At 38.6% G+C, this 11,432-nt stretch overlaps 1 protein-coding gene across 1 annotated transcript; it reads right to left on the bottom strand.

Moving 5' to 3' along the window:
- Nucleotides 1-347: 347 nt before the first annotated feature.
- On the bottom strand, nucleotides 348-9,520 carry HELRODRAFT_102242 (hypothetical protein; the record flags this gene model as incomplete). The annotated part of the gene is made up of 17 exons (XM_009026534.1): nucleotides 9,404-9,520; nucleotides 9,257-9,328; nucleotides 8,982-9,089; nucleotides 8,486-8,658; nucleotides 7,846-8,005; nucleotides 6,692-6,796; nucleotides 5,390-5,581; nucleotides 4,875-4,976; nucleotides 4,085-4,184; nucleotides 3,430-3,515; nucleotides 2,848-2,975; nucleotides 2,383-2,497; nucleotides 1,728-1,913; nucleotides 1,443-1,535; nucleotides 1,161-1,220; nucleotides 798-900; nucleotides 348-358 (listed from the first exon to the last, which is right to left on the bottom strand). Coding segments are annotated over exons 2-17 (1,761 nt in total), but the record flags the coding sequence as incomplete, so codon positions are not given.
- Between the last annotated feature and the right edge of the window lie 1,912 nt (nucleotides 9,521-11,432).

Here is an 11,432-nt window from a genome sequence, read left to right on the forward strand (position 1 = left end):
TCAGCACCAGTCCTTCCATTTCACTTGACCCTATCCCTGAATCAGGTCCAATGGATTGCTCAACATTAATTCATAGTTGTGCTGGCGTTGTTGTTGTGTTGTTGTTGTTGTTGTCGAGTGTCATTTGTAATTGACGTCTACAAATAATATTACCATATTTAGGTTGTGAATATTTATTTAACCAGATAATAATTTAAACTTTTGTCGCCAACTTGCAGTGTCATTGGCAATCGTGACGACATAAAAACGAGACAACCAAACCATGCGGAACAACAGCAGCAGCAACAACAACAACAACAACAACAACAACAACAACAACATCTAGGGCACCAACCCATAGTCTCAGTGCTTTCGTGTCCTGCAAATGTTGAATGAGGTAAGTGAACCAAATAACGATAGAAACCAGCCGCAACATTAAACAACTCATACATCATCAATGAACATACAAAGTAACAAATGCACACAAACACACACAAACACACACACACACACACATAAAAGAACGTCACATCGCAGGAATTGCTTGGAAGAGCAAGAGGAATCTGTAAAACTATCAACTAATCGCTGAGTCGACTAACCACCAATCAATCAACCAGCCAACCGACCAACCAACCAAACAACCGACCGACCAACCAAACAACCAAACAACCAACCGACCGACCAACCAAACAACCGACCAACCAACCAAACAACCGACCGACCGACCGACCAAACAACCGACCGACCAACCAAACAACCGACCGACCAACCAAACAACCAACCGACCGACCAACCAAACAACCGACCGACTAACTAACCTGCCATGACGACAATCAGTTGACCGCATGCAGCACAAACCATCTTAATGATCTTCAACAACTTTCCAAGTGACTCCAGCGATTCTGACATCTTCTTTTCAATCTAATCAGTCGTGATGAAAATGATTGTGTTCGTGATATCGGTTATGATGAAAAATTGTGACAATGATGAAGATTGAGGTGGTAATGAAGGGTTATGATAATGATCAAAACTCAAGACGATCGTGAATGAATGAATGAATAAACGAATGAATGATAAATGAGAAAGATGATAAATGTTGTTTATTGTCACAAAGACATTCACCAACATCCAGCAAATATTGAAGCAACTTGCAAACACACAAACACATCCAAACTACCTACCTGATCACTGAAGGACATTGGGTTGGCAGAGGCAGGATTGTCTGGAAGTCTTCTTTTAACCTTCGCGTTCAAATATCATTCTTATCATCATTATAACTATCACCATAATAACATATCTGTAACGTCATATCATATCAGATGACAGAACATGACATTAAATTAAACTGCACGAGATCAAATCGTATGACATCCCATCACTCATTGCATGACATGACACGTCATCACATGACATAATGCGTCATCACGTGACGTCACTCATCCCATGACATGACACGTCATCACCTTCTTGGCAGAGTTCTTCAGCTCATTGTTCTGCTCCTCAAGGAAATTCAGCAAGTCAACAATTGGCGATGATAACGACTGCATCTCGCTCGGCTGGTCGTTTTAATGAATGAAGAAAAACTGATAATAATGACGACCCATACGATGAACGTGCATACGACTAACTGTGATATAACACCTTAATCAGAAAACATCAACAAGTGACATGAACACAACAACAGCAACAACAACAGCAACAACAACAGCAACAACAACAGCAACAACAACATCAACAACAACAGAAACCTTCAGTGATAACTTGAGCGTATGGACACTGGTGCCGATGAAGTTGGCGACGGCGTGTAACGTCTGCATCTGCACCGCCATCAGCTGGGCACAGTTGGGCTTGTACTGGGTCAGGTGCACTGAGTACAAGTGCTCAAAGTACTGGATGGCTTTGTCTAGCAGGTCTGTTGAAGTCGTCTCGTCCAACTGGAATTTAACAATTATTTCTGCTATTGAAACCATTCTGGCATTTAAAACCATTTTACAGGATCATGATAAGCAACTAAGAGATTTGGAAAACAAATGAACAACAACAACAACAACACACGTTTAGACGACATTTTCCCCGAGATCGGGGGTTGCCGTTTGGCTACCTATGATGAAACCGAAATACCCCTCGACGCCATTCCATCATAAGTAATTTATTTGGCTAATTTTTACGCAGGACGCCCTTCCTTACGCAACCACAGTTATAAGCGGTGGGCCTAGCCTTTGATGATCCAACATTACTCACAAGGCAGTGAGGGTCAGTTTAATGTCATAACCAGGACAGCAAAACAAATGAACAACAACATTAAATAGAATATGAAGACACTAACCGTAATAACATTAAAGCAACAACAGCAATATGAAACAGGCACAACAACAACAGAACGAAATGAACGCCACACACGACCTTATCCTTCCTGAGGAGGTCGACGTAGTAGTCCAGCGACTTCTCGTGCACTGCAATCTCCGGTAGCAGCGTTCCAATCTTCAGCAACATGTCCACCGCACAAGTGTTCAGTGCACTGCAGGTAGCACAATTTGACCAATCATAAATTCAGCCCAATTTTACACAACACCATCACGCATCGTCACCGCCGATATACATATCCACATCCGAACAATTTACGGCAAACAGGATTGCAGGCGTCTTGATGCAGGTGCCAGCATGCAGCCCTATAAACTAGATATGCATCCATCCATCCATATATCCATCCATATACCCATCCATATATCCATCCATATATCCATCCATCCATCCGTACAGCCATGCATGCATACACGAATATATCCATTCATCCATAAAGCCATGCATATATATCCATCTATCCAGCCAGCTAGCCATGCATGCATGTACCATGTACCAGCCACTCACTATTCATATTGTTTAAGATAAGCCTGCAGCACGCAGATTGAGTATGTGATGTTGCAAGCGAATACGAAGCCCTCACTCTTCTGCGTCTCGACCACGTCAGCCCGTGCTATCTCCTCTGGAATGTCAAACTGCATTGTGGTGTCGTGTGTGAAATGAGTGAGTGAGTGGATGTACGAATGGATGAGTAGATTAATGAATGAATTAGTGAACTAATGAATGAATGAATAGATAAATCAATGAGTGATGAGTGAATAAATTGAATAAAATGAATAGATAAAATGTCAAACTGCATTGTTGTATAATGAGTGAACGAACGAACGAATGAATGGATAGATGAATGAATGTATGAATGAATGAGAAGTTAGTTGAATGAATTAATGAATGAATGAATGAAAACATGAACGAATAGATGAAAAATAAAAAGAGAGAAAGGAACAAATAATTATTTAACAAACATACAAACATCCATATATAAACTTAATGAACGAACAAATGAACGAACGAACGAGCAAATGAACGAATGATTGTATAAATGATGAATGAATTGACAAAAAAAGAATAAACTAAAAAAAAAACCAAAACCTTTTCCTTGACTTGCGTCATGAGCAGGTCACATTTGGAGATCATGCGAGGGATCAAGAGGAGTGTCAGCACCGCGTCGTGATCACCTGCAATGAGTGAGTGATTAAGTGAGTGATGGAATGGGTAAATCAAAGAATGAGTAAATCAACGAATGAGTGAATAAACGAATGAGTGAACGATTGACTAAACAAAAGAAAGAAAAGTTGAGTCGATTGAATGTGAGCTAGAGGGTTGAACAAGTGCTTAGCTTGCAAAGGAGCATGTTTGAGTTGCAGTCTATTTATTCATCTTATTTTGATGGATTGAAGTTTGCACATATTCCAAGAAGAACTGACTCAATTGTCTATTGATGGCACATGAAGTAAAAACTAACAAATCAAAAATTAAATGAAAAAATGAGCGAATTAACAATTACAAGAAGAAATGAATGAAGGAAATTTTGTAGAAATGAATCAACAAATAGAGCCAAATGAACATGAAAAAAATAAACACGTACACACACACACACATACACACACAGAAGTACACAAATACACATATGGAAGACACAGTCACAGAGGTACGCAGTACAGATTACAGATATACATACAAAAAAATACAAAAAAAACAGAGAAAGAGAGACACAGCCAATCAGCCAGCCAATCAACCAACCAACCTCCTCTCTTGAGGAAGTTATCAGGCATGAATGAGCAGAGGTAGGCCACATGCTTGTTAGCCTGCTCCACATCCAGCTTTCTCAACTCCATGTCTATTGCCTGCGTATTGGTTGCAAATCCATAATAAGAACACCTTTTTATTTTCATCGTAAAAACGTACATGAAATGAATGAAACAATAATTGTCAATGATAATCAAAATTAAAATATATATGTATATAGTAAAATGTCCTGAAATAATCTCCGAAGCTCGTCATCTTATAAAAAGGATGTGTACAACGAGAGAAGGTTAATCCTAAATGGTTCATTCAATTTGCATTTCTATCACGGTAAATACTATATGATAATAATAATTATAATAATTATAATAACAATAATAAATGATAAATTAAAATAGTTCTATAACCTTAAACTGACGCCATAACAAGATACGTCGTTGTAAAATGCTTTCGTTAAAATTGTTTATTTTTAAATGTGTCTGAGAGAATTTTAATTATTTTTTTTTTCTCAAAAATCTTCTTTTAAGCATTTCTAATAGGACTTTATTAAATGTGCAAGCACCGGCATTCGGCCAGCTCAGCAGCGCACATCTCAACAAAAGGCAACGTCACCCTTTTATGACTTCACATTCACAGTCTAACAACATCATCAAACAACACAACAAATCATTAGTATGCAACATCGTATAATCATGTGGGAAAATTATGCAAATATCTTATTTTAAAATATATATAAAAAGAAATAAATTAATTAAGTTAATGTTAAAAAACTGCAAACAGACACCTCCTACCTTTGAAATGGCTTTGGTCTCAGCAAATTTGGTTTTGAAGTCAAACTCAATTGTGGGTGTGGGAGCTTTTGTTGTTGTAGTGTTGTTGGCAGTGATGTCTTGCTGTGATGTTGTTGTCGCTCCAGCACTGGAAAGTTCTTTTATTTTTGCCTGCATGACATTGGTGGAAGGATGGATGGATGCTTGTTTTTATGTGTGTGTGCGTACGTGTGCTGCTAACTGGAGTTCAATAAGAGCTTCCAAAACAAATTGAGAGAAAAACGATTAAGTTTAGAAAAAAAATCAAATTTTGCAAGTGAAGACATGATATGACAAAATTTTAAACGTTGACACTCCACAGCAGGGACAAAGATAAACACTGAATAATATACATAGAAACTGTTTTTTGAAAAATGTAGCCACATCAGCAAACAAAGCAATAAACCGGCTAACCAGCTAGTCAGATAACTAGCCAACCAAAACCAACCGACCAACTAATCAACCAACCAAACATTTTTCAAACAGTTTGACCCGACCTGCAACTGCCCAACAAGATCTCTGAACTTTTCAATGGTCTTCTGATAGTCGATGATGGTCTCGTTGAGGGCCTCGTTCTTCCTCAGTGTCTCGGAACACCTCATGTTCGACATGTCTAGAGACTCTCGCAACTCGAGTTCTGTCTCACGGGCTGTCTCCTGCAGTTCGTCATTCATCTCGCACAGAGCTTCCTAACGTTAATAACGAGAATGCAAATAAAAAAAATACAAAATCACCACAAAATGTGGAATGCTTTTAACAATAATGGACAAATGAAAGGAATACCGAAAACAAAAATTGCCAACGTTAATAGAAAATAGCACAAAAACGCTATCAACAAACAAGCATCTATCCATCATCTTGCAAAACCAAAGCAACACCGTGAGGCAAGTGTGAATTTTTGCCGCGAGTCGGAAACTTTTCTCTATTCGAATACCAGCAAACGCCGCCGCCAGCCTAGGACTCGCCTCCTTACAAATGTTTATCTCCGGTTCGGAAAACACGGACCGGGCGGGAGTGCTTTCGCGCCCTGCTTGCCAGTCGGTCATCCGGCCTTACTAACCGCTAACAAGTCTTCTTCATACATGTTTTATATGTTGAACAAGACAAACAAAAGCTAACTGAAATAAATTTATCACAAACAAAAACGAAAATAGACTTACTCTGCAAAATAAATGTTTTCCAAATGTTCCAAACTAAATAATAAACTAAATTAAAACGGCATCAAAACACAGTAACTAAATTCAGATAAATAAACCCGCAGGACAATATCACCAATTACCAAAATGACCAAAACCTAACACCCCTGGAACCGAACTACCCCCAAAAACTACACCAAACACTCTACCAAAAACTAACTCAAAAACTCGAAAAACTCTCCAAAACAATTGTCCTAAATACTTATACATTCATTCACACGAGCATTCATACACTCTCAAATATATTCAACATACTCGCGCCATACCATTCACATAAAACCCATTCACATAACATTCAACCTGCATGCATATAAAACCAGTTTATACAACGTTTTACCAGCATGCATACCAGACCACTCTATACAACAAGCGCGCCAAACCAACCAAGACACAAACACACACATGAAACATTCATTCATAAACGCGCGCCAAAAAACTTCACTCAAGTAACCAAACATCAACGAACCATCAACCAAAAATAAATCCGTGAACATGGATACAACAAATCCCAACAACATACAGGACAGAAGAATAATAAAAACAGATAGACAGACAAATAAACAAACAAAATGAAAGAGAACAGAACAAACAAACATCACCGACCAGATCAGCCTTCTCTTCCTCCAACTTCTCGATGATTTCCTCTTGCTTCAGGGTCTTCTCTGTCAACTTCTCAACCATCTCTTCAGCTCCTTGGGAGCTGTCAACCTGGAGTTTGTTTATTCATTCATTCATTTATTCATTCCTTTCTTCATTCATTCGTTCATTCATTCACTCACTCATTCATTCGTTCGTTAACTTAATCACTCACACATTAATTTTTTTATTAATTGTACTCAGTCAATCATTTGGAAATTTAAAAAGAGTTTTGGTAATGAAAATGATGAACTTTTGTAAAAACTTGAATTGTGCACTTTTGGGGTTTTTGAGTGGAAACGTCAAAAAAAAATTAATAATGATTGAAAACATTGCAGTTGATTTTTATATTGCATCTGAAGACCTCTATGCCAAAATATTTTCTAAGGTGAACTAAATGAGAAAAAGTAAAATTAGAAGTAGAACAATTCTAAATGTGTGGTATATGTATGATATTCTAAATGTGTGATATAAGTTTGATATTCTAAATAGTTGATATCAGTGTGATATTTTAAACGTTTGATATATATTTGATATTCTAAATGTTTGATACAAGTTGAAGAACGAAAATTTAGGCAACTTAAAGCTGACATAAAACGAATGCCAAACTACAAAGTTTTTAACGAATATGGATAATAAATTTCTAAAATTATATAATTTAATTTAGAAAAATTGAAATATGAACGAGGAAAAATTGTTTACGGTTAGCGAGTTCAATGAATGTTGTATTAAATCTGATTGTACGCAGACTATTGTTTCAGAGGTGAAGACATGCGTTATTTCAACAAAGCTTGTCATAGCAACATTCCAATCGTGAGAAAGTGAATTTTTTTTTTCAAGTAGTAAATATGAATGTACAACTTTACGTTTCCACCGACCTAACATCGAAAATGATTAGAGCGACGTAGGAAAAAAACATTTTCTTAAAGTAAAAATCAAAGAATGTACCATTTGTATTTCTCATGATCAAATTTCAGTAATCACGGATCCAGAATTTAGGTCTGAGAATTTTATCCCCCAAAAAGAACTAATAATAAGCTACAAGCCCAACAAACAGCAGCCATCAACATCCAAGACAAGAGTGAACAACATCATGCAAATGAACAACGACATCAGCAAACCTGCTCTTTGAGTTCAATGGCCTCTTCCAGCAACTTCTTCACCTGACTGTCCAGCCTCTCCTTGTCCTTTTCCAGAGATGCTAGTTCGGTTTTCTGCACCTCCACCAGCTTCTGCAACTTCAACGTCTCCTGCTTCTCAAAGTTACTCAACTCTCGTACTCTGTTGTTGGTATTAAGTTGTGATGAAGATGAAGATGGTGATGAGGAGGATTGTAGTGATAATGATGATGAGGGTGATTATGATTGGATGAAATTTTAAAACTATAAATGACGACGAAGGTACCTGTATGGGCAGGTGCAATTAAAAGAGAAACAGGTCAAACATTGAAGCAAGCAAGAGCAGAAACTAAGAAAAAAATCAGGCTAATTAGAAATAAATTTGATAAGAATTAAAACGAACCTCTGTCACAAAACGCTCTCAATGTAATGATGCTTATCAAATTTAAAAAAAAATAATCAATAATCAAATAATAATTGGGGGACAAAAGAAAAATTTTCAACAGATTCGAGAATTTTCAGTATAAAAAGTTTTTAAGACTTTGGATTATTAAGAGTTGTAAAAAGTGAACTGATGAATGTGCAGGAATATGAGATTCCGATTTAGAGCGAAAAACAAAATGCCATCCCAACCACAACCTACTTGACGATGGCCTCTTTAAGTCTTTCATTCTGCTGCTCCAGTTGCTTCTTCTCGAAAGTTGAAAAGGTGCCTTCAGCCGGTGTCTGCATATCTTCCTTCAGGAGTTGCAGGTCCAATGACAGTTCCTCTGCCTTCTCCTTCCATTGGTCGATCTCTTGCTGCAGACTCTCGCACTGTTCACGCGAATATTCACATTCAATAGCATTCACAACCTCATTAAACATTCACCATCGTCACTTCTATCTATTCACATCACAAACATAATTATCCTTTTCAACTGCTCACTCGTCCTTACCATTCACATCACCGTCATCTAACCCTCATATCATCAACAATTAACAAATCATTTTTATTCACATTATCATCATGGTCCATGTCATCACCATCAACTTTTACATCATCATCATCATCTTCACACTCACGTCATCACCAGTCAAATCCTCACTCACATCATCATCGTCATCATCATCAACGTCGTCATCATCATCAGGACCACCTTCTCCTCGGCCATCTCCTTGTCCAGTGTAGCCATCTCGATGGTCTCCTGCACCTCCGACATCTCATCCTTGAAGGATGCATACTGCTCTGCTACGTCCGCTGCTTCCTAGTGAGTGATGGAGTGAAGAGATGAATATATGAATGAATGACTGAATGCGTGAATGAATGAATGAATAAGTGAATAAACAGAGGTTAAATAAATGAATCAATCATTCCTTCTAAGAAGGAGACACAGGTACATCGCAAGTTGGCAAGAGACAGCATCACAACAACCTTCTTAGCAGCTTGCAGTTGCCTCTGCAGATCATTCATAGTTTCCTGGGTTTTTATCTTGTACTCTTGGTGCTGGTGGGGTGGAAATATTTTTATCATCATAATCATCATCATCATTCTCCTCCTCCTCATCATCATCGTCATCACCTGCTGTAGTTGAATCTTAACTTTCTCGAAGTCCTTCAGCCTGGCGACGTCCTGGGCTCTCTTCGTCTTCAACGTTTCCAGCTTCTCCTGTAGGTCCTTTATCTCGCTCTTCAGACCTGTTGCCATCATCATCGTCATCATCATTATCACCATCATCACCATTATCGTCATCCTCTTCCTCCTCCTCACATCATCATCACCATCATCTTCGAAACTACATCATCATTATTGTAGTGTCCATTTTTTAGACTTACGGTAGGTTTTCATTGCCGGTCTGTCTCGTCAAAAAGAATGAAATGATGACTGATCGTCGTTATCATCATCACCATCATCATCATCATCACCATCATCATCATCACAATCATCATCATCATCATCCTTCTAATGGTCATCACGGTCCGGTCATCGTAATGATCACCTTCAATCTCCTGCAGATGGTGCATGTTCTCCATCTGGACGTTGATGCTCGCCGACGCTGCTGATATGTCAGCCGCTGAAACCTGTTCAGTTTCGTATCATCGTCATCATTTCATCATCCTCCATTTCATCATCCTCCATTTCATCATCCTCCATTTCATCATCCTCCATTTCATCATCCTCCATTTCATCATCCTCCATTTCATCATCCTCCATTTCATCATCCTCCATTTCATCATCCTCCATTTCATCATCCTCCATTTCATCATCCTCGTCATCATAATCACATTGTCATCCTTCTCACCACCAGCACATTATCATCGTCATCATCTTAACACTACCACCACGTCATCACCATAACACTACCTGACCATCACCACATCCTCCTCCTCCTCCTCACATCATCATCAACATACATGCACCCACCAAGCCACCCACCCACCCACCTACCTTGGACACGGGAGTGTTGATGGCCCCAGCACTGACCACTTTGACCACCCCCTCTGGTATCTCGGCTGCTTCACTTTTATTGAGGACGATCGGCTTGATGGAGGGGAGGGAGTCTGGTTTGCTGACCGGTGGCGTCTAAGGTGGCGGTGGTGACAACGACGACGAAGATGATGACGGAGATAGTGATGAAAATATGAGTGGATGATGGTGACGATGAAGGTGATAATAATGAAACAAACGGCCAAAATGAAGATGATGTACGTCACTGACCAACAGACAGTGCAAACAGTGCAATGCGATAACGAACCAATTAAAAAATGACTGATCGTAATTAAGTGACGCTTTAAAGGATGCCGTCTGAAGTGGCGAAAGATTTATGCCGTACTATTGACCTCAGCATTTCAGCAATGATATTACTTTATACAAATAAAAATAAACATCAACCCTATGCTATTTTATTCCTCTCCTCATAAGCACCATAAGAAGACTTGTGACGTAATTGTGACATAAGCAACGCGTGTGCGTGCGTGTGTGATGCAATTGTATCAAAAGTATTCACGTACACTATTACACCGTTATAAAATAGTTAGTCAACTTTTTCTTGAGAATATAGCAACTGAGAATTAGGGACTAACTGATTCAACTTTTGGCTGCTTGCCAGCGGAGGTCGACGGCTGAGGTGGCTTGCCCACCAACCCCTTCACCTTAGCGTCTTTCGGGGTTTCCGCTGGTGACGATGAAGATGATGACGGTGGTGATGATGACGATGTGATAGTGATAACGCATTTGAAATAATTCCATTTAGGATAACGATAAGAGTGATGACATAATGATATAAGTGAAGATACAATGATATAAATGATGATACAATGATAAGATTTATTCCAATTTCATTTCAAGCTGGTGACAAAACCATGATTTGTTAGAGATGATTTGATTTTTTTGTGTGTGGTTTTATACTAATGGTGACAAACAAGAATGCCTATGCAATGATGCTGTGATGCTGATAAAAACTCGCGATACAATGATAACATCGTGAATGATTACGTAATCATCTTGGGTGATTAAAAAAATATATCTTGATACATTCACCATGATAACAAGTTCACTCATCTCTTCATCAACTACCTGATTTTTGTTCATCTATTAAGCCAAGATGATA

This window comes from Helobdella robusta, assembly GCF_000326865.2.
Source record: "Helobdella robusta unplaced genomic scaffold HELROscaffold_48, whole genome shotgun sequence".
NCBI classification, from domain to species: domain Eukaryota; kingdom Metazoa; phylum Annelida; class Clitellata; order Rhynchobdellida; family Glossiphoniidae; genus Helobdella; species Helobdella robusta.